We start from the raw sequence: 24,715 nt of genomic DNA, 5'->3' as shown, positions 1-24,715 counted from the left end.
ACCTGAAAAAGCTACATTAGGTAGAGGACACAGTCAGGTAAAGAACACAGAGGAATAGGGAGCATAAATCACTTAAAAAAACTTTAGTAGCTGACAACTTATTTATTAGTAAAATCTCATCCTTTTTTCTTCACAGACAATGCAAAAGTCCAGTATGCACTAAGCACCAACTGGAAGGTTCACAGTGTCTCAAATTTAAGACGAATGTTTTAATACTAATAAAAAATGAGAACAGAGTATAGATTAAGTAATTTGAAGCTTGGAGTCAAGAGAATATAAAAATGTATTTCCTTAGCTCACTGGGTATCTATTTTTTTTCTTGTAGAAGAGAAAACAAAACAAAACACCTTCCCCAAGAAACTATTTTATTTCCCCTTTTCCAATTTAAGCAAAACAGCTTACCTGTACTTGGCGAACTACATTAGCCAGACGTTTGGCACAAGGATCTTCATGTTTAATTGCCTCATGCATTTCTCCTTCTGCAATTATACTGAATATTTTGGGCAGATTGGTATTGTTGGGCCCAAGAACGATCGGATGATTACTGACCAAAGAGAAGAAAGCCATTATAAATGATAAATTAAGAAGAAATCACTGAAGCACTCATACTTTCCCATATCTTTCCCCCAATATGGAATTTTGCTATAGGGTCTTTATTAAATTAAAATCATATTCAGTGGGAGGAAAACCAGCTAATTTTATTTATTAGCTCTTCAGTGTCTTCTCATGTAAATTAAGAAAAATACTTGGCTCATCTCTCAGGTTAGTTTTAAGGACCAAACAATAAACAGAATGTTTTAAGTGCTTTATAAATAATTTGTGATTAAAAAAAAAAAAAAAAAGAGCTATTATTAAGAATAAGTTTCTTTTTTTTTTTAAGGTTTATTTATTTTTGAGAGACAGAGAGGGACGGAGTGTGAGGGGGGGAAGAGGGCAGAAAGAGGGAGACAAAGAATCCGAAGCAGGCTCTAGGCTCTGAGCTGTCAGCAGAGCCCAATGTGGGGCTTGAACTCACGAACCATGAGATCATGACCCAAGCCGAAGTCGGATGCTTAACCAACTGAGCCAGCCAGGTGCCCCTAAGAATAGCAGTTTCTTAACACAATTTTATTTATACATGGCAAAATGGTTTCCAAATAAATTTGAAGTTCAAAAGGATTTCTGGGCATTTTAAGAATAAGCCAGGGGGTGCCTGGGTGGCTCAGCTGAGTGTCTGACTTTGGCTCAGGTCACGATCTTGCAGTTTGTGAGTTTGAGCCCCGCATGGGGCTCTGTGCTGACAGCTGGGAGCCTGGAGCCTGCTTCAGATTCTGTCTCCCCCATTCTCTCTGCCCCTCTCCCCTAATAAATAAATATAAGGAAAAAAAAAAAAAAAAAAAGAGTAAACCAGGAAGTAAACTTCAGGCAAGTTTAATGGAAGGAAACATAATAGTGAATTTAACTGGAATTCCAGTCTTTGTCTTTAAGAGAATTTCACAACAGTCCTTTCCAAGAGAGATGATCGAACACCATGATGGAGAAGTGGTCATTTCAAAGGCAGGAGTAGATAAAGAGTGTGTAGTCTCCACCAGGGCTAGCACATCCCTTAATGACAGTTCTCAGTAGGAACACTCAAATACATTTGTGTGAACCTGAACTTAAACAGGCATGAAGGAATATGCTCACTGGCGTATTTCTGCAAATTCCAGGAGATGAGTGGTTGTAGCCCTTGGAGTTATTCATGAATAATAGCAGTAATTAATAGTGACAGAGTCTCGATCTGATTAATATTTAGAAGAACTTGGACTTAGAAAAACAGATACCACAGAACGTGCCTTTGATTTGATAGCTTCTCTAGCCTCCAGGTGCTTCCAATTCTTAGATACACTCATGGACACAAAACAGCATTAATAATGCCTGCGCCCAAGGCCAGATCTTCATTACCCAACTGGAATACTTTCCTTATATCACTGATTTTTGAATCAAAAACACCAGAAATTTTACCGGTCAAACAATGTTGTTAACAACATACTTTGATCTCATTATACTAATACACGATACATGTCAATTCTACTTCTGTAAAGCAGAGATTAAAAAAAAAAATCTAAAGCCAAATAAATAAACAATAGATAAATGAGTTGGGCGAAAACATTAAAAGGGAAACTCTTTTTAAAGTAGACTCAATGCCAAGTGCAGAGCCCAATGTGGAACTCGAACTCATGATCCTGAGAGGGGACCTTACTGAGATCAAAAGTCAGATGCTTGGGGCGCCTCAGTCAGTTGAGCATCTGACTTTGGCTCAGGTCATAATCTCATGGTTTATGAATTTGAGCCCCATATTGGACATTGTGCTGACAGCATGGAGCTTGCTTTGGATTCTCTCTGCCTCTCCCCTGCTTGCACGTGCATGCTCTCTCTCTCACAAATAAACAAACATTAAAATTTTGAGAAAGAGAGAGAGCAACAGAGTGCAAACTGGAGAAGAGACAGAATCCAAAGTAGGCTCCAGGCTCTGAGCTGTCAGCACAGAACTGACATGGGGCTTGAACTTCCAAACCATGAGGTCATGATCTAAGTGGAAGTTAAACACAATCAACTGAGCCACCCAGGCACCCCATGAACATTAAAAAAAAAAAAAAGAGTTGAATGCTTAACCTACTGAGCCACTCAGGCACCACTAAAAGGGAAAAGGGAATCTTCTTAAAACATTATGTTCTATAATGCCTCATCTGTTGAATTTAATTCCATAAAGAACAAGTCACACTAGATCTAATTGTAAGGCAGGTTAATTGTGATATGGTTTCAAAGACAACGTTATTAGAAACCTATACATCTCAGGGACTGTGCACAGGAAACACTGTTTAAAGAGGAAGAAAACAAGGTCTATTTGTCCTTTTTCTTACCTTTCAATCAAGTCACACAGATAATTGAAAGTCTGAACAGCTTCTTCTTTATCCTCGTGTAGTGGAAGCCAAGACAACCAGTGAGGCAGGACTTCTTCCACGTTCACACAGTCAGGCTTGAACTTCATAATCTTCCCCACTGCTGAGATGCAGTTCTCTGTGGCATTGACGTTTTCTTTGGTCTTAGAATCGGCAGACTGAATAACTCTTACCAGCAGTGGAAGTGCTTCTAAAATAAGCAATTGCAAAAAGGTCAGGTTTTTAAAACTTCACGTTTTCATGCAAAGCAAATATTTTTCATATAATATTTCTTTTTATCTTCGGCCTAGTTATTGATTATAGTGAAGAATTATTCAGCACATTCTATCTTCTTGGCTGCAGAGCCAGACCACAGAAGGAAAGGAGGACCGCCCCAGCGTGGGCAGGAGCACCAGCGCTCTACTAGCGGGGAGCCCAAGAGGTCAGCAGACTCAACATTCAATTCCCGATCATCTCAGGGTACTTCAAGCTTTTAAAAGCCTCCAGCTGTATTCCCGTGCTAACTTTACAGGGACCCCCACATGTTTTACAAGTCCTATGCTGCAGCTGGGGTGTACCTCCCAAGCCCAAAATGAACTCTACTCTGGAGGATGGGGTGGAGAGGCTCTGATTCCACACGGATTTCATTTCCATTTCTATGAAACTACAGATGGTCAGTTTGTATGTGTTATAGGTGAGAGGTTTACAAAAGGGAAGCATACAGCAGAAATAGCTACGTAATGTTTGGGGATGTGGAAGAGAATGAGAGCGCGCTAAGAGGGATGCCTGGGGCCGAGGAGGAGAAAAGTACCTGTGCAGAAAGGACGGTAGTTCTCTCCGCCGTACTGCGCCATGACCCCCAGGCCATACGCAGCTGCTTGCCTCACTTCGGGGCTGCTATCACACACATACTGGAGCATCGGCCTTAAGAAATATTCTGCGTATTTAAAAGAGGCTGGACTACAGTGTTCTATGACATCATCAAAGATGCACAGTCCCCACTGTCTGTCTGGCCATGGTCTATGTGGACACTATAAAAGAGATAATCTTTTAAGCTTTGAATAATGGAGTACATGAAGAACGTCAGAAAAATCACTATAGGCTCTCATGCAAGTGATAAGCTTACATGGATATTCCAGATACAGGCAATGAAAAACCCAGTGATAATCACATCTTGTGAATCCTCAAATTACAACACAGATTTAATGAAGTCCAGGTTTAAAAGACTTTGTATGATTTCTAAAATAAAATCCCACAATCTGACATCACCATGTATCAGAAGAACCAAGAGAAGCAGCAACATATGCACATTTACTTCATAAAAAAGACAATGATAATTCTCTATTTAAAAAAACAATAAAAGTTACGAAGATCTTAACTTTATACATCCATTCAATAGGCTAAGTCATATGTGCCTAAATTAAAAAAAAAATGTGCTGCACTACTAAATACAAGAGTCAAAGCCAAAGCAAGACAAATTTCTGTTGATTGCTTTTCATGTGTATTTTAAAAACTAAATAGATAAAGCCATCATGCAGAATCTATGACTGCTGGCTCTATGTGACAAGGATTTTAAGGGAGTCCTGTAGGATCCACTGAAAAAATGTAATTATGTTGTTAATTCAGCAGGGCACAGATAACCTGAAATAATGAAAAGTCATTTCAATATCTTCGTAATACATTCTGATTTAACGGAACTACAGAAAACCTAATTAGCACACTTTTAAGTATGTATTAAATGAGAAAATATCAAGGGCAATGCAATAAACATGATAAAATCATGGAAACTCTTTAGGATTTCTAAGATGCATTTTAACCTGAAAGTGTGTTTTCAAGTGCTGCACTGAAATAATTCCAGGTCAACTATCTAAAATAACTGCCAAAGAGAGGTAACACTTACAATTAGGTTGACAATTAACGGGAGCAGCTGTTCAAACCACGGTAACACCTTTTCCTTGTAGCTACTGAATATTGAGTGTAAAATGTCTGACACTTTGGTCAGAATATAAACATCATTATCATCCTAAAAACAAAAACACACACAACACCCATATGTATTAAAAGGTATCTCCACTATTACTGCTAACAATAATGTTCATTTATAAAAATCTAGGAAATGCAGAAAATTAAACTACTCATCCCTGCCAGGGCACCTCTACAGCCGGGTGTCACGTCCCTCACCTGCCTACAGTAAGAGAAGCGCGGCGAGTACTGCACTTCCTCCAAAGACTTTCCCTGGAATGTACTTACATTTCACATTCTGAAACAGAAGTGTTTTTACTTCAGTATTTTTTGTTTTCTGCAAGAATGTTTCTAATTTTGGAGCAGATGGGTGGAGAGATGAAGGGGCAGTTACTGACAACACCTCATCCCTGGGAGCAATTTGTGTGTTAGCACAGGAGCACTCCACACAGAAAAGGGATGACCCGCACATGGGAGCACAGGTCCACAAGGATGGCTACATGCCACATTCCGGACCCTAAACACACAGCTGAAATACATTTGATGGCATCAAGTGCTGTGATGAGGAAAGAACTGAGCAAAGCAAGGAAGAGAAGACTTATCTCAACCACTGCATATATATTACTTATAAGGAAATTTGCATTATTCTGTGGTCCGGTAGAAAGACAGCTATTGTTACAAAAAGATCTGCCCTTAAGCTCTAGACGCTCAGCAGTGTGCGGCTTTAAACAATCATTTAACACCTGACTTTGAGTTCACTAATCTTTAAAGTGGTGAATATGCCAGCAAATGAAAAGTTGCCGAGAAGCATATATAAAAGAAACACTAGTGCACTTAGAAGTGCTGTTATGTGGGAGGTACTGCAGCAAAACATTCAACACAGCATCCAAAACACAAATCAGCTAACTTCAATTACTTATTCTCTAAATTAGTAAATGAAACACATGTCGGACTCTTCTGCTAAAAATTACTGATAATTACCATCAGAATGACAAGTCAGAAATGAATTAGAAACTTAAGCATTTAAAAATGTTCCAGATGCAAATGATCATATAAATTAAGTTCTGAAGGGAATAATTTACCTCATCTTGTAGTGACTCTTCCACCTGTTCATCATAGTCTTCATCTTGTCTTTTAACTAAAACACACCCAAATAAATGTCTTTTTAAACGGTCGCCAAAATGGTCAAGGATTACATTGAGAAATAAAAGCGTGGAGAACTTACCTTGCCGCAATTCTTGATTTTTAAAATGTTCTTCGAGTTTGGCTTTCAATATTCCTCCCAATTCTTCAAAATGTTCATTATTAAGGCATCCATCTCCCATTACTTCAATGCACTACAATGAAATTGAGGAAAGAAAGCAACCCATGAGATTTAAGCGTTTTAAGAGTCAAAAGTTAAATGCTGTTAAGAATAACACATAAGCATGAGAAAAATGAACTAACTCAGTACTGTGGAAGACTAACGATTAAATGAGTAGATTACACTTGCTTGGTGTATGTTTGTTACAATGACAATACTTCAAAGAAAATAATTTAAAAAATATTTTTACTTTAAACATGTCCTAAGCAGACCTTAAATGCCAGGCATTACTGTGAGGTGCTGAGGTCTCAAGGAAGAGCGACTACCCAGCTTCTGAGGAGCTCAATCCTCACACACACACAGCGCAGAGAAAGGGCAAGTGTGCGCTGGGAGGGCACTGCAGGCAGAGGAAGTAACAGGCACAAAGGCCCGGGGGATGCATGCTTGGGAAAAACAGAAGAGATGTGAACTGTAGCAGTGTAAATGCGGACAAATGAGAGGTACTGAAGAACTGGGGGCGGACCACGGTGCTGTGAACAATGAGGGTGACCAGGAATACTGTGACGAGGGGGGCCAAGTATAGAGCAAGCTCACACCAGAGAAGGAGAGTGAACTGGGAGGGAGAGAAGGGAGAGAGACGTCGGGAGCGGACCAAAGGAGGCTCTCTCAGCACAAAGACATAAGGGAATATGAAGACCAGAGGGATCTAGGAGAGAACAGGACAGAAACTAGGTGTGAGGTGGAGGCAAGCCAAGATTCTGCAGTTGGATTATTAGGTGAATGATGGTGGCAACTAATCAAGAGTGGACTAAAACATTAACATAAAAAAGAATTAAACATTTCCAGTAAATAAAAAAATCACTTGTTATAAGATCCAGTTTTATTTATTTAGCAAGACTAATATATGAACACACATTACACATACTTTAAAGAAAAAAATATTTACCTTCGCAAAAGAATGCATTATTTCTGAGAGGACATCGGAGTCTGGTTCTGTGCCAATGGCTTTGATTAGAGCATCACACATGAAATGCCACATCTGTGTGAGATACTCAGGACCACGAACTCTCGCACATTCCAGGAGAAGAGGCATGGATTCTGCTGCTGCCACTCGAACACGTTTTATTGTTAAGGAAACATAATCACTCCTTTTAGACACACTTAGTGTAATCGCTCTCCTCAAAAGATTGTCCTATCTTTTTGCTTACGTAAATGTTAAAGTGCTCACTGAGTGCCAGTCATATGGCCAGATTATCTGAGACTGCTGTCCAGGAGCTGGTGTTAAATATAATGTGTGTATAAAAGCAGACACCTCCTAGGCCATGACTTATCTCTTGTCTTTTCTGTCCCCTACAATACAGCAGTGAGTCTCAAATGTGACCTCCAAACATAGAAATAATTGTAAAAGGTTCGGGGACCCTTAGAGCACATGTCAAGATGTTCTCATCCCAAAACTTTACACAATACATATTTCTAATGGGGCACCTGGTGCGGGGGTGGCACTCAGTAGGTTAAGCATCCGACTCTCGGTTTGGCTCAGGTCATAATCTCAGTTGTGAGTTTGAGCCCCATGTTGGGCTCCACACTGAAAGCGTGGGGCCTGCTTGGGATTCTCTCTCTCCCTCTTTCTATGCCCCTCCCCCTGCTCATACTCTCTCAAAATAAACTTTAAAAAGAAAAATTTTAAAATGTTACTAATAAATGCAACCAAAGCTACGATTCTCCTCGGAACACTAACGAAGCTCTCCTCCTGTCAGAGCCTTTTCAATTTTCACTGAAGATAAGCTGCCCGTCCCTATCCTGTCCCTCTGTCCTCTCGCATCATGGTAAATTTCTCTTGGGCAAAAGGCATCTTCTGTAAAGGATGCCACTACAGGATGCTGCCTGAGGAACTAAAACAAAGAGGCTCTGGAATCAGGCAGATCTGGTTTTGGGTCTGGGCGCAACCACTCAGTTGGGCTGTTCCTTTTTCTTTAAACCCATCTATGAAATTGTGTGTGCCTGTTAAGGCATAAAAATGTTTCCACATGTATTAATTATGACAATCATGTGAGGAAGGAGACATTTAACATGCAGATTTATCAAGAAAGGTTTCTCCAAGGTGATATGCACATTTGAAATGTAGGACTAAGCCACAGATGTTATCCGTGGGTCTCTTAACCTATTAAGAAAAGTCTTAGTTTCTTTAATATCACCAACAGATATTTGAGAAAAGTAGCCATAATATACAACAATGAACATTTGCTAATAAAATATCAATCCTTAACACCCTTCCAGTAGTTCACAGAGAAAGCTGTCAACCAGAAGATGGGTAACATTTTCTTCTTGTTTTTGGCACAAGCAAAAACCATGACACTAAAGCACCTGCAAAAAAATGAAGTTTATAATTTTAAACTACAGTTAGTGCAAACAATCACCACGATGCACACTTCAGTTAACACAAAGTCAAACACTCAAGCTATAATTTAACTAATTCTAGAAATGTTTTGCATTAAAAAAATTATAGGATATCATCATGGAAATAAAATTTCAGTAGAGGGACCATCAGTTTGACAACTTGTTCAGTGTATTCCACAAAGCCTTCCTTTAACTCTTTAGCATAGCAAACCTGAAACCAAAATATTAGAAAAGAAATCAAGATCCATGTTAGTTTTTAGGTATTACCATTTATTAAACAGCCGAGTCATAAGGAGCACAGAATGTTGTACCCTGACTAAAGTACACGTAGCGCTGCATACAGGACTGTGAAAAGTATTGGCAAATACAAATATACACGTAGACAGAGCTGTACAAAAAGGAAAAGGGCCGTGGAATGACTGCAGTATATGTGGTCATTCAAAGACTGAAGCACCCCACCTTTTTATTGTGTGTGGGAGAATTCTGTAAAAGTTTCAGCACTCTGAGTTACCTCAAACAAAATGTATCAATTGAAGAAAAATACTTTAGAAAGATATAAAAAACCCCAAACCTAATTGTAGCACATCACTTACTCTGTAAATCTGCAAACAGGCTTATGGTATTTTGTATTAAAAAAAATCATTTCTGCAGTGAAACAAAAACAATGCTACTTTAAAAGTAATTGTTTCTTGGGGTGCTTGGGTGGCTCAGTCAGTGGAGCATTCGACTTTTGGTCTTGCTGTCAGCATGGAGCCTGTTTGGGATTCTCTCTCCCAAAATAAATAAATTAATAAAAAAAAGCTTTACTTTCTTCCCCTCCATTAAAAGACTATAATTTTGTTCAGAGATGTTACACTTCTATTTACTCTCTAGTTAGAAGATACCACAAAAATCCAAAATGGCTGTGAATTATATTACAGGCATAAATGTTTACAAAATATAGTTAAGTAAGTACTGATGATAATGATAAGAATAAATTCAAGAAATACAAGTTTAAATGAACTGGTGAATACAACAATGCTTTATTAATGCAAGGTAAAATTCAAGTCATTAACTTTATTTGTGTTTACTCACTGCTAAGTTTGTAATATATCGTAATTTCTTAATTCTACCTTTAAAAAAATGTATTGTTAACCTTGTCTAACACGTGCTCATTAAGGGGAAGGAAACAAAAACCAACCTCAAAGAAAACTTGCACACAAGACCTCATAACACTGCAAGAGATAATTACTGTAAACATTTTGATGTCCGTACCATGTTTATATTTTTAATATAACTGACATCATACCAGTTATGTTTTCTGTATCATGAGCACACTTCTGTTCATTCTTTCATTCAAAAAATATTCCTTGGTCATGATCTACTATACACTAAGCACAGAACAGACAAAAAGTCTTGCTCTGTATCTGCTGGGTACAGTAATTACTCTCTTCCTAGTAACAGGAATTCAGGTTTTTCATTTTTGTTATTAGAAACAGCAGTGATCATGGAAGTTTACCTACATGATCTCTTTATCCAAAAGTAGAAATGTTGGGTCAAAATGTTTCTATATTTTATTTTTTAAAGAATATATTCCTGCTCTTTCAAATAATTTCTTTAACGACTCCGAGAGGCACTCCTCTGGAGCGTGTGTGTGAATGTGTTCTGAGAAGCTGTCAGCCGGAGCCTGGCAAACACGGCGTGCACACTCACCAGCATCTGACAAGCAGTGGACTTTTCTTCCAATCCTGCAGTTTTAATACCAAAACTCTGCTGATCTCCAAGGTTCACAAACTCCCAACCATCATCATCACTCATATTTTCCATGTCTTGGGCTATTGACATGGAAGAAAACAAATTCATGTTAAAAATAATTACAGAGAAGAATTTTACAACTGTTATGTCTTCATGAAAACACCTACTGTCTAAAAGGGCTACTTCGGGCTTAATTGAAGCAGTCTTCATCAAAGGCCCCATAACCACTGGAAGGTACTGCTGAAATTCTTTTCCAAGAATTTTGCACATTCTGGCCCATGCTGAGATCATGTAAGAGATCTGGGGAAAAAAATTAAAACTGATTTTAAAACAATGGGTAAACAGACACCACGAAGAAGTCATTTCCCTATTTCATACCAACAATGTTTTATTTCACATTCATAGCCCTGTAAGCACAAAGTACATTTTCTAGGGTCATATACTTAAAACATTCAGAAAAAACAAAATCACTGTGAACCTCCACCCTAGGATACAGAGAGCAGGTGAGGCAAAAGAGAAAGACCAGAACTGTGTCTTATTTTTTCTTACTTTCAAGAAGCAATATATAATTTTCTCTAATAGCATCTGAGTCACATAAAGAAAATCCACTTAACTATTTTAACAACCAGGCCCTACATTTTTTGAAGACAAGAACATATTTTATCTAATTCTAACTCTACTGCCTAGCATTTCATTCATTATTTTATTAACACCCAACAAACAAAACATCCTTTTCTCCTAGCTATTTTAATTTCCTGTGTAAGTGGCTGGGTGTATTTAAGACACCTCTTCTACTACTGTGTTTACATAGTCTTAATCACCTACGAACTACCTACGGAGAATCTAGTTCTAATTCATCACCCCCATAATCCAGAAAGTGATTTTTTTACTAATATATCTATCTCATGTGCATATACACACCTACTCTAAACACATGAACAAACGCCAAAAAAAGAAAAAACCAATTTAAGTTCATGGGAAATAATTATAGCATGGCCATGTAAAGTCCAAATGTAACCCAGCAGTTATTTATGGAGTGCCTGTTACTCATTAGGCATTGTAAATCCTATTAGGACCATGACACACTTATAATTTACAACACAGTGTCCTAAGGACCCACTATCAAGACTTACACTAGCCCTGAAATACGAGCAAGGATTAGTCAGGCTGTGTGGGGCAGGGGTGAAATGAATGTTTGTTCACAGGCAGAATGACAAAAGCAGAGCATGTCTGTGGGAAGTCACGTGGCAACAAGAGGGCCAAGAGATGTCCAAGTGGAGATGTCTAGTAAGGTGCAGGATCAATGAACCCTGAGTTGAGAGAAAGGCCTGGCAGTTACAGCATTCAGAGGAAAACTGAAGCCACTGTGTGGATGACACTGCTCACGAGCTAAGAGGGCCTAGGACAGAACCCTAAGAGCGCACCCCACCCCAAAACCAAAAAACTAGAAGCTGAAGTCAGGGGAGAGGGGCAGCTAGAGCAGACTGAGAAAAAGATGGCATGGGAAGGAGAAGTGAAGCCAGTAAAGAGCATCTCTGCAACCAGGGGTTATCTCAAGAAAACTACTACTCAATTTCTTTTTTTGAGTACATTTAACTTTACAGTAGACGGATCACGGCAAACATGTGAAAGCTGCTTTACCTGGGGATCATCATCTTCCATGTCGCTAAAGTCTGTCTGGGTCTTCAACAGAAGCTGCATCACATCCGATGCATCCTGCATGAACTGGAAGAAAGTATTTGGGAAAATCAACACCACTGTTGCTCGTGGCTATCAGAACAGAGAGGTGCTTACTGCTACCCAGTTGTGTTTGTTATAACAAAACTTTCCAAAAGAAAATCTACTACATTTCCCACATGGGTCATAACCCCTCAAGACAAGAGTATTACACTGAAATATTTTCAACTATACTGCACACACTAAGTGCTCTTTCTAGAAAAATAGATTCTCCAGTGAAGGTCGGAGTGAACTGCATCGAGTTTTGACCTACAGTTTATGTCTTTCCAGCAGTAAAAAGATAATCCAAATCCAGAAAGAAAACTTGGATTGCTCCCTAGGAGTGTAGGATTTTCAGGTAACTCTTTGTAGTTCTGGCAATCCCTGCTGTGTAAACGGGGCAGTGTTTCAGAGACAGTTTGAAAATCAGACACAGTAGGAACATGGAAGTGTTTTATTGTTTAGGTTCTCAGTATGCCACAGATAATAACTTCTAAGGTAAAGTTAGTACTGATGCTGGTTTTGGAGACCAACCAGAGAGGTTCTAATGCTGACAGTTCTGAGACTCAGAGCGTGAGGGGCCAAGGACAGGGGGACATCTTCTGGATCGGCTTCGACATTCTGATGTGCTGGCTGGAAGAAGAATACATCTGCCAATGGTCCTTGCTAATTATTTTCTGAAGAGCTATATGAATAGAGCTTTCTCTTAGGACACCTGATGGTTTGTGGATTAGTAAGGAAGCAAGTAAAATGTTACCAAGTACGTGTTTAGATGAATGAAACTAAACCTATGGATCTTGAACTCCGCATGCCTCCCAGGAGATAGACTGTACATGTGGTAGGAAAAGGGGGAGGTTTCAAGAGCATAAATGAATTAAGAAAAAACCCTGAATATTTATGCTGAAAAAATGAATTTCTATATAAAGCTGGAATGACAAGGTGAAGGAAAAAAAACAAGCATCCAGAAAACCACTGATCAAGGAAAAGCCCTCTCCTACCACCCTCAATGCTTCCATAGCCAAACTACATACAGTAAATTCAGCCATCTACAGGTCACTTACTTTTTCCTTCCCAACGGCTAGACCAATGAGGCTGATGCACTCAATCGTTTTTCCTCTGAGAAGTCGGAGTTCCTTCTGAACTGCGTTCTCGACAATGTGCTTTAATGACGGCATAAATAAGTCATAGTAGGGGACAAATTTTTCCTCTGCGGTATCTGCAACTGATGCGATAGATGTCACAACTTGCTCCAGAACTAACTTGGTGCCTTTCTGAATCAGCTGGGAGAAGGAAGACACACAAAATCAATCGTGCGAACGAGAAACTGGAAGAAATACCTGTTCAGGTTCTCACAGGCTTCTCTGCAGCAGCCAGCTGAGACCACGCTCCAGCAGCCAGAGTGGAGACTGGAGGTTCCGGAGCAAATTAAAGATTCCCTGCGGAACTACTGACGTAGGATCTCCCCTATGTCAACAGAACGCTCCTTGCTCATGTTTGCTTTAACTCCAAGCAGCTAGTTCTCGAGCACAAATCTGATTCCTTTTCCAATTTTTATACCCCAGCTTAACATCTGTGTGTCACGGTCCTTTTACCTCATCTACTCCCAGCACTTAGCGTACACTCTGTGCTGTCCTCCCAAGTATGAGAAAATCCCCCTCATGGCCCATTCCTTCATCTTCTCATTAGACTCTCCCCAGAAGGTAGCACTAACGACCCCACTGGAGCCAGAGCTCTAGCGAGCTATTTCACCGTCTTGGTGAAACACACGAGCCCCCCCTTCTCCTGCAGTAAACACCTACAGGGTTCTCTGACCTGGCTAGTAACAAACACTGGGTACTTGCAGCTGGGCTCTTGCTGTCACCCGGTAACATTATGTGCTAATCCTTGAGGGTTCAGGAGTACCTGACCCAGGGACTAACCCTGATTTGTTTCACTCCCCACTTATCAACTCCAGCCACTCTGAGCAGAGCTCTTCCCCCTGCAGGGCCACTTCCACCACCCCATAAGAGAGTAACTTACTCCCTTCTTCTGCATCTGCTCCATGTTTTGGGTCTTGACCTGCTTCTGATCTCAGAGGAATGTTGTTCCTCACTGGCTATCTTCTCTAGGCACAACACTTGCTCATATACTTAACCTCTTCCCCACGCTGTCTTAGCAATTCCTTTTAGTCTTTAAAAAGCCTGACCTGTTGCCCCTTTGGGATAAGGGGATGCAACAGACACTCTGCTTACACTTCAGCCCTCTACCCAAACCCACTTGTAAAGTCACGTTTGATCCATTGGTTCCTGATTTAACCAACAAACTCATCTGCCTTCAACTGGGGAGCGGGGTGTCTACCCATCTTCGGACCCTCTCCTGTTCCTTCCTGGCCTGTTGTCACTGGACACTGAACATCCATCCTGTTTCAAAAGCCCTTTCTTTTCTTTGCCTTCGGAGACACTGTATTTTGTCTCCATCCCATTCTCCTTTAGAACACGACTACACAAAGTGTGGTTCGCGAACTCTTACTAGTTCATAATGAACTGACGTGTGAGAATTAAGTTAGTAACATTAGAAACTTTACTTTTATAGCAATTTGACACTAACTTTATGTTTGCTGAATATTTTTTAAAAAAAGGCGTTTATTTGTCCTTTTTACTCATTTTACAACAAACTGAGCCTAAATCTTTGCCTTTCTCACTTGCAACCTCTCTTTCTCATGCACTGCTGTACTAACACCACTCAGTTTCTTAGGTTGCATTTCTTTCTTAAGCTCTCACTATAACCCTTCTTCTATTTCGATAGCCCAGCCTGATTTTAAAATTTCAACCTCGTAAAAATGACACTCTTTCTCATCTCCATCTTCTGTCATTCACAGGTGAGTAGAATGGTCAACAATTTTTACTTCTCTTTCATCTTTTTTTTGAGTGTATTTATTTTTGGCGAGGTTGGGGAAAGAACAAGCAGCGGAGGGACAGAGGGAAACAGAGAATCTCACGCAGGCTCAGCTCTGTCAGTACAGTGACATGGGGCTTGAACCCACTAATTGTGAGATCACAACCTGAGCCAAAACCAAGAGTCACACACTTAACGGACTGAGCCAGGCAGGCGCCCCCTCCTCGCTTTCATTTTTTCAATTCAAACTGGCAGAAACTGTTACTGCTTCCTGAGAAATGACTTTTAGAATCATTCCCCTTCCCCCCCAATTTCCACTATTACCATTCAAGCTCTGTGAACAATAATCTTGACAGTCTTAAATTTTCTCCCGTTTTGTTTATGCCTCACAATGCTACTGGGCTAATTTCCTACAATCACATTATCAGAATTTCTTGCAGCAGTTAAGAACAAAATGGTTCTGGGGCACCCGGGTGGCTCAGTCAGCAGAGCGTTGGACTTTGGCTCAGGTCATGATCACACAGTTCACACGGTTCATGGGTTCGAGCCCCAAGTCGGGCTCTGTGCTGACAGCTAGCTCAGAGCCTGGAGCCTGTTTTGGATTCTTTATCTCCCTCTAACTCTGACCCTCCCCTGCTCAAGATGTCTCTCTCTCAGAAATAAAAAACAAACAAACCAATAAAAAAGAAAAAACAAAATGGTTCTTCCAAATTTACACAAATCAGAATTCAAAGTAACTGCCTTGTTTTCAAGGCAATTCATACACTGATTTTACCTAACTTTTAGGCTTAACTTTTTCCCATTTCCAATGTTGGCCTATTCTCTGGTCAAGACTGAATTATTCTACTTCAAACAGACTAACCTAACTTTCTATTCTTTATGGCCAGGTTGAAAATTCTCTTTCTCCAGGTCTTACGAATATAACCTACATTAATCTCTAAATAGGAGCTTAAAGACCTTGAAAACCTACCTCTTGAAGTTTAAGTACCATGATAGAATGTAGATGTTTCACCAAATTGTCTAAATAGGGGATAAGCAGGGACTTCGGACAGTCCTCGGTGAAGTTAATGAGAGCAGCAGCAGCGTGGGCTTGCACCCGCTGATTGCCCTGGTCCTCCATGGTCTGCAGCAGGGCCGCGATCACCTGGAAAGCAGAATCAGGCAAGTGTACATTCTGAAATGCCACATTTCCATGCCTCATCTTAAACTTAGAGTGTTTGAGGCTTTGTTACTTACCTTCTCATGAAACTTCTTTTGGAAACCAGGTGCAAAATCTGTCGCCATCTGTCCCACGGCATTACAGGCTGCATACCTTACTCTTGGATGCTGGAAGAGGTGACTGTGTATAAGTAAAGGTAAAGGGCTCCCATGTGAAACTATAGTAATATTATGAATCAGGTATTTACTGGTACTTACAGGATCCTGAAGAAAAAGCAAAACAAAATTTACTATTTCATTTAAAATTCCTTCCATTTGCTGGTGGCAGCCTTCACCAATGGCAGATAAGGCCATTAATCCTGCATGCCGGTATTTCCAGTCAGCTACAAAAAAGAATTACACGTGAAAGAACAGTTAACCAGTATAAACGTGTCATTCTGGTAGTTAGAAGTATGAAAAAAGCTCTCCTTATTTAGAAAAGACCACCAAAATATTTTTATGCATTAATTTGAAAAATAGACAGGAAAAAAGTGCTTGACTGGACTATTTCATTGTGGTAATGGTTGTGTCAGACGAGCATTTCTATTCCAAAGGGAGTGCAAAGGCAATAGGAAAGCCAAGAGCTTATTAGTATTCATACCAACTACTGAAAATAAGCCTTTCCCCCCTAGGATTTACCATTAGCAACAAACACCTGGATTCTGTGACATACACTGCTATTTACTGAATATAGATTCAGAGAAAAGATGCTTTTAAAGAATTTTTATGTAAGAATATGGTAAATGAATATAGATGAACTTTATTTGTATTCCAGTAATGGCTATTTGGTTTTAGACTATTAGAGTATCAGCTAAGCAGTATTTATTTTACTGAACCTTCGTACCATATTCTAATATATAACTTCCCTTAATCTTATTTCTAAACATTTATGCTCGTTACATTTGTTCCCTTTAAGCGGTTTCACATTAACTTGTAGAACAAAGCAAGATATACATAAATACAGAAAGCTAGTATCTGGGTAAAGCAGAGGTTCTCAAAGTGAGGCCCAAGCACCCTGGGACTACTATCCTGATAATATTCTTTCACTCCCATACTCCGAGGGTCCAGGAGTATCCCAGGGATTACAACACATGTACGATCCACTGAGACTGAATGAAGCAGCAGAAATAAGAACTCAGCTAAGACACTTCAAGATATTTACAAAAATGCTTAAGACATTCTTCTCACTAACATATCTTTGTATTGGAAGACTCATTCTTTATGAAAAATGTTGTTTCTGTTCACGTGTAATGGGTTTATCATTGTCATCTTTAAATGAACATTTTAAATATTTGTTTTCATCTTTAATAATACAAACATTAATATAACCCACATAAATGAAAGCATTTTAGGATCTTCAGTAATTTTTAGGAGTGTAAAGGGATCTTAAAAACAGAAAGTTTGAGAACCACTAGCATAAGAGTTAACTAAAGTTGTAGAAGAGTCCAAAATTATATCAGAATTAATAATTTTTCACTTTGGGGAGCCCAAGATGAACTCTGTTGTGACATACCACTATAAAGAATTTTTTTTTTGAGAGTGCACCTGCACTCCCGCACACCCTGCAGGAGCAGGGAAGGGGTAAAGAGGGAGGGAGAGAGAATCTTGGGCAGGCTCCATGCTTAGTACAGAGCCTGACATGGGGCTCAAGCTAATGACGCCAACTTTGAGATCATGACCTGAGCTGAAATAAAGAGTCGACACTTAATGGACTGAACCATCCAGGCACCCCTCTCAACAATTTCTGAAAAATTCCTAATTTTACTATTAAGTATTAAATCTTTTATTATTAATAATGACATTATTACTTATTTTTAATTTATTTCAATTACTCAGTATATCATTAAGTCAAAATTTTTCAAATGAGGAATAATCATCCTAGGAAAGCAGTAAGTCAGATGTTAATCTTTGCATATTGGATTTAGTAATTTTTTTTAATGTTTACTTATTTTTGAGAGAGAGAGACAGAGTGTGAGTGAGGGAGACATTAGAGAGAGAGGGAGACACAGAATCTGAAGCAGGTTCCAGGCTCTGAGCTGTCAGCACAGAGCCCGTCTCAGGACTTGAACCCATGAGCCATGAGATGGTGACCCGAGCTGAAGTCAGACACTTAACTGACTGAGCCACTCAGGCGCCCTGGATTTACTAATTTAAAGAGATGCAATAAATACTTACTAATACAGAAAAGTTTCCTTATTTGGATCAGAGAAATTAAAAAAAAAAAAAAAAAAAGGTATGCCTGTATATCCCTAAAAGGCAGAGTTCCTGAAAGTATGTTCAGCAGAATGTGACGGTACGCTATGAGGATTTAGAAGTGGTTTTTCTCCTTTAAATTTTGCTGTTTATTATTTAAAGCAAAACCAGTAGAACTATCTTTAAAAATAAAGTGGGGCATATGTAAAGTTACTAGGAGACACATATCACTGGCAACTGTTTAAAATACTTTTCACACACATTAGGTACATCTTTGGATATAATCCCAAGCCTGGGTATGTGGCAAGCATCATTCTTCCCTCTTTTACAATCAAGGAAATTAAGATGCAGAAAATTTGCTCAAAGCCATACAGTTAATAATAACATCTTTATTAAGAGTTCACTGCCATATATAATAAAGCCTTCTGCATCCAGCTAGTAAGCTGTAGCAGGCAGAAACTTAAAAACCAAATTCTTTAATTACAAATCACAACCACGTCCACAACTGATCCACCTGAAGACCACCATCAACCAATGGCAGAACAGTGACTGTGCAATCTTTAATGTCTGTAGGCTACTTTCTTCATTTTAAAAATGGAAAAGCTAGATTCTTTCTAGCAGCTCTTATAGCTTAAGCAATCTGTGAAGCTGTCTCTATTCCTTTGGGGGGGGGGGGACAGGAAAAAAACCTCAAAAAGTTGAGGAGCTAACAAAATGGGGAAAATGGGGGCGCCTGCCTGGGTGGCTGAGTTGCTTAAATTTCCGACTCTGATCTTTGCCTCAGGTCATGATCTTATAGTTTGTGGGATTGAGCCCCTCAACGTGCTCTGTACTGTCAGTGCATAATAGCCTTCCTGGGATTCTCTCTCCCCCTCTCTCTGCCCCTCCCCTGCTCATGCTCTCTCAAAATAAACAGTTAAAAAAAAAAGGGGGAGGGAAACAACTTATTCAAGACCCATATATACAATCATACTATTAAAAAAGAGTTAATTGTTTTGGGCCATGCCTTTTCAGAAGAATTTTACAGGATAAGAAAGAATTAGGTAAACTGCATAAAGGGCTACAGTTCTCAACAGTTTCTTTCATTTGAAACTGGTATGCTGTTATTATTCTGCTTTACTACTTTAAGATCTTCAATCAATTGTCTGACCCTCAAGTGCATCTCTTGTAATGTACCCTATAGATATGACTATCCAATCAAGTAAGCCAGGATTTCTGTGGAAGAGTACATGCATTAGCATTATCTGTATCAACAAAAACAATAACATTTAATGGGGTATTATAGAATGCTATGAGGGGGCTTTTCTGTGGTGATGATATACCCTGGGGTAAAAGCCTAAGAATGGTGGGTCTGTATGGTACGTTCACATTGTTTTAAAAACTGCATATATGTACGAAGGAGGTCAGAGAAAAGTCTCAGAGGACAATTAACAGTGGTCACCTCTAAATCTAATAAGTTAAGGGACTTTTAGTTTATATATTTCTGTTTTCTGAATTTTTTTTCTTTAAAAGTCAAGCATGCGGTACCTGGCAGCCTCAGTCAGTGGAAAGTGCAACTCTTGATCTCAGGGTTGATGAGTTTAAGCCCTATACTGGATATAGAGATTACTTAAAAATAAAATCTTAGGGGCACCTGGGTGGCTCAGTTGGTTAAGTAAACAACTTCAGGTCAGGTCATGATCTCATAGTTTTTGGGTTCGAGCCCCATGTCGGGCTCTGTGCTGACAAATCAGAGCCTGGAGCCTGCTTGGGATTCTAGGTCTCCCTCTCTCTCTGCACCCCCACACCCCCAACTTGTGCTGTCTCTCTCTCAAAAATAAATGTTAAGAAGTAAATAAATAAATAGAATAAAATCTTTAAAAAAGACAAAAATATAACCTGTATACAACAATTTTTGATATGGATATAAATTACAGGTACAGAGGCTGACAAATGACCAAATATTTGTTATGAAAACAATAACAGAAATAGAAGAGGCTTCTCTTTTTTTTTTTCAAAGTTTATTTTTAAGAGAGACAGAGATAGCATGAGTGGGAGAGGAGCAGAGAGAGAGGGAGAGAGAAAATCCCAAGTAGGCTCTGCATCTCCAACACAATACCCGACGTAGGGCTCGAACCCACGAAATCACTGAGATCGTGGAGCCAAAACCAAGTTGGATACCCAACCGACTGAGCCACCCAGGAGCCCCAGAAGTGGCTCCTCTCTGATTATGTATTTTTAAAAATAAAAGACAGTGGCTAAGGAAGATCATATGAATCAAATGTGCTAATATTTGCAAGCATTAAATAATGATGTCTTATTTAAATTAAAATCTAGAGGGGCGCCTGGGTGGCTTAGTCGGTTAAGCGTCCAACTTTCGCTTAGGTCATGATCTCACGGTTCGTGGGTTCGAGCCCCGCGTCGGGCTCTGTGCTGACTGCCAGCTCAGAGCCTGGAGCCCGTTTCAGAGTCTGTGTCTCCCTCTCTCTCTGACCCTCCCCTGCTCACGCTATCTCTCTCTCTCCTAGAAATAAATAAAATATTAAAAAAAAAAAAAAATTAAAATCTAGATATTTCTGGTTAGGGAGAAAATCTAGTTTTTCCTTGGTATTGTAATTATTTCCTATGCACTGAAGCCAATTCTACAGGAAGTTTAGTATCCACAGTAGTGAGAAAAAACATTCTTTAGCATAAGACTGGATGGTTCTAAAGAGGACTAAATAGAATTTTATCAGTATAAAACAAAAATTAGGCTAAACATTGGATATAAAAAGGCAAAGAAAGGTGAAGTCTAAGCATCTGTCAGTTTGAGACTTAGAAAGCCACATGCACTACACTAGCATCTGAGGGAGACACAGCTTACGATTTTGGAGCATCTGCATAATGTGTTCCTTGATCATCGGCAGCACCAGCTTCCCACCAAGTCCACAGGCCATTCGGTCCAGAGCACTCTCACCAGCAACTGCATTGCTGCACACAAACCAAAGAATGTATCAACGTGCTCAACACACAGAAGAACAGTGCACTATGCACACGTATTTCTAACATGCTATGAAACTAAGGCTGAAAAAGACCAATTTAAGCAGTCTTTCAAATGTATGAAGTCGTGGGTTAAAAATCCTCAAGAAAAGCGGGAGGACACATAACATTTTCATGATTCATTCACCATGATGTATAAAGTCCTGTCTCTATCTTAATTTTCAGGACTCTGTTCTTTCTCTGCCTCTTCCTGAGCACAATCCTCACTGGCTAACACTTAGCTTTGATGCTCGCAAGACTCAGGGGTATGAGCCAAGGGTCCAGGAGAGCCTTGTTACCTCGTTTCCTGGACACACATCCTTCAAACTCCAATGACAGACAGAATGGAGAACATTGAAAGCGGTGCTCGGACTCAGGGATGCCTTCTCTGCTGTGAACTTACCTGTTTTTAAAGGAGTACCAACTGCACAGCTAACATTTATGCACTGATGAGACTCAATTCCAGTGTTTTCACTGAAAATGGAAGAAACCTGGACCTAAGAGCCTTATCCACTGGCTTTGAACTGTAAGATTAGCAGTGATTTGTCATGGGATCTTCTCCAACTGTCCAGTGGAGACTATAATGATGAAGCTATAAATGATTTTTAGAATGTATCTAAACTCATCTCGAATATATTTATGACCTATTTACTCACAGATAAAATCTTATCCATCTAGCCCAGAAAAAGGAGGTTCATAAGGCACATAGTTGTAAGTGCCTTTTACAGGACAAATTAAAGGCCAGGGAGCGGCACATTACAGTAACTGAACCAGGGAAAGGAAACTCAATCTGAGCCTGGTCTTCTCTTCAGCTCTATGAGGTGATTTCCAGTGAAGGATTATTTTCATATACTTCAAAATGGCATTTAAGCCAGAAGTTGTCATTTCAAATAATGAGACTAAGCCGCAAGAGGCACTCTGTACATTCTGTAAGCCAAATGTCTTTCATTTGAATGAATACCTGTTACAGTAGCTTATACCAACTACCAGTCTTTCTGGGCAATACTTTCAGCTCTTTGAGAAAGAGAATAAGATACACTGGCAAGAGTAAGAGCAATAGTGTTAAACCTCAGTCTACAAATGGGCTATACAAACCCTGGACAAATCACTCAAACCCCCTCTCCATTTCTGACTCTCCCTGAGAATCTATCTGTAGGACCACTGAAAGAATCAGTTAAAATAACAGAGTTCTAAAGTGCTACCTCTCATACTCATGTCAGAAGAGGCCATCATCACCACTGAAGTGAATACAGATTCTGGTGGACTTCCAGAGGAATCTCTATTAGTGAGGGCCTCTAAGTCTCCAACAGTAGCTTCAGGGTCACGGTAACCTAGTGCACAAACCCTGCCACTGTCTCCTCTCCAGTCTGCGGTTAAGTTGAGTGAAATTGGGAAAACAGGGAATTTTGCAGGGAACGTTGTGGAAACAGCTATTCTAAGTGAGGTCTGTGCATATAAAGGCATTTTTCACAATAAAGCTTTTTTATACAGATATGAAGATACTCCGACTAAAAAATCATCTTGAAGAAAATTCAGAGTAAAATGAGGTAGGAAAGTTGGCTACTTAATTAAAAATAAATAAAATGTATTTTATAACATTTGACACAGAAAGCCTCAGCGTACCATGTTCCCAACTTACAGGTTTAACTTTAGACTACAGAATACAGTGGGAAGACATGGGCCCCGGAGCCCTACACTCTCGTCACCACCGAAGCTCGCTCCGTCCTGTCAAGGAGACTCCCCGCAGCCTCTGGCGCATGCGATTACCTGTCAAAGTCATCGTCTTCCAGCTCATCTGCATTCGCCCAGTCCTCGTCCTCTTCAAGATCAACCATCATCGCTAACATCTGAGGAACTAAAGCAGATCATTTCACACCTGAAGACTGTAGCTTTTTTATTTTATCAATATCACCATTTATGAGCAAGAATTTTAAGAAGTAAAAAATGAAGGATTTACTTTGCCTCTAAGAGACAGAAAAACATCTGGTTTATAAATTTTAACCTTATTGCCACATTTGCTTTAGACCTTGTTCTTTTTAAGAAGTAACACTAAGGATAAAAGTCAAATTTCCTAGATCCTATTACCCTCTCTCTTTTACTCATCAAAGGTGAGCCCTGAGTAAAACCGATGCTTCTCATTCCCAAACTGTTTTTACACTTGAACTACAGATTTCCCTACATACAAAATACAGCACTATTTCAAGATTTTGTTTTTTACACAATAAATGGTACCACATTACATGTATCCTCTGGCAATTTGCTTTCTTTTCAACACATATGGATTTCATTTTAATTACTTCACAGTATTCCATTACGTAAACACACTATTCTATCGATGGACATTTTGATTGTCTCCAATTTCCTTCCTATTAAAAAATTTGCTTCCTAAACACATATCCTTGAAATATGTGAGTTCAGAGCATGAAACTGTTACAGATTACCTTCAGCATTACTAAGAAAGACTAACTGCTCTGCAGAGTGGTCTCACAAGCGTGCATTCCTAGAGGAAGTTTAAAAGGAGACCTATCTTATTTCACCACAACGTGTGAAGTGCCCTGAAGCTGTAGGAGTCCTGTCTGCTCAACACCTTTCATCAACTCTCGGGACGCTGTCAAATTTTCTGACAACTTGGGACTCCACAACTGCACTGGTGTTTGAGACCAAGAAGTGCTCATTAGCTAGTTCAGATTCCTCCTTTGTGAATTTCCAGTTCCCAGGCCTTCGTCTATTCCCTAGATACTTAAACTTTGTTGACTCTGTGCACTGCAGCTATTTTTCCGCAGCCTGCACCTTATATTTTAACTTCACTTATGGAATATTTGGTCAAAAAATTATTTTAGTATTTGCATATTTAGCAATGTTTGCTTCTGTGGTTTGTAATTCAGTCTTAAAAAAATACTTTTCTATTATCAATCTTTACTTGTAAAAATGATCTATTATTTAGGTGTTTAAACCCCAAATCAGCTTTTATAGGATATCTGAGGTTGGAATATATTTTTGCCATAGAAATGACCTTTGATCAATTATCTTTTTTTTTTTCAATTATCTATCTTTTTAAGTCAGCTTTGTTTCCACGTGAGTAGATCCCCTCATAGATCTTTTTGTTTCCTATGATTCCCTTTGTCTACACCCGTGCCACCAACAAATTCTAATCATCATAGCTGAAAGGGCAAGATCTCCAAAAGGTTTGTCAAAATTGTCTTGGCTACTTCAGGCCCTGTGTTATTCCACATGAATTTTAGGATCAATATTATCATGCCCAACTCTACTGGGATTCTGACTGAAACTGTATTAATTTATAGATTAATTTCAGAAGAACTGATATTTAGTTCTTCTATGAATCTTTCAACATGTTATCCAATTTCCCCATAAAGGTCTTCTAGGTCTTTGGATTTGTTTCCAGGCACAAGTCTTGCCTGCTATTGTGAGATTTCAAGATGTC

General features: G+C 39.4%; 1 protein-coding gene across 1 annotated transcript in view; it reads right to left on the bottom strand.

Moving 5' to 3' along the window:
• The window catches only part of IPO5 (importin 5), a 33,355-nt gene that overhangs the window by 351 nt on the left and 8,289 nt on the right, over nt 1–24,715 (bottom strand). The window contains exons 8-24 of the mRNA XM_077753872.1: nt 23,041–23,128; nt 21,119–21,225; nt 16,303–16,427; nt 16,123–16,212; nt 15,857–16,030; nt 13,074–13,292; nt 11,938–12,021; nt 10,464–10,596; nt 10,255–10,376; nt 8,677–8,773; nt 7,112–7,284; nt 6,088–6,199; nt 5,945–6,000; nt 4,801–4,923; nt 3,712–3,931; nt 2,883–3,111; nt 403–544 (exon numbers count right to left, since the gene is read on the bottom strand). Of these exons, the coding sequence (XP_077609998.1) occupies nt 403–544; nt 2,883–3,111; nt 3,712–3,931; nt 4,801–4,923; nt 5,945–6,000; nt 6,088–6,199; nt 7,112–7,284; nt 8,677–8,773; nt 10,255–10,376; nt 10,464–10,596; nt 11,938–12,021; nt 13,074–13,292; nt 15,857–16,030; nt 16,123–16,212; nt 16,303–16,427; nt 21,119–21,225; nt 23,041–23,128 (2,294 nt within the window). The remainder of the gene's footprint in view (nt 1–402; nt 545–2,882; nt 3,112–3,711; nt 3,932–4,800; nt 4,924–5,944; nt 6,001–6,087; nt 6,200–7,111; nt 7,285–8,676; nt 8,774–10,254; nt 10,377–10,463; nt 10,597–11,937; nt 12,022–13,073; nt 13,293–15,856; nt 16,031–16,122; nt 16,213–16,302; nt 16,428–21,118; nt 21,226–23,040; nt 23,129–24,715) is intronic.

Source organism: Crocuta crocuta, unplaced genomic scaffold (assembly GCF_008692635.1).
Source record: "Crocuta crocuta isolate KB4526 unplaced genomic scaffold, BGI_CrCroc_1.0 scaffold31, whole genome shotgun sequence".
Classification (NCBI taxonomy): domain Eukaryota; kingdom Metazoa; phylum Chordata; class Mammalia; order Carnivora; family Hyaenidae; genus Crocuta; species Crocuta crocuta.
The sequence above is the reverse complement of the archived record's forward strand: the minus strand, read 5'-3'. Positions and strand labels throughout refer to the sequence as shown.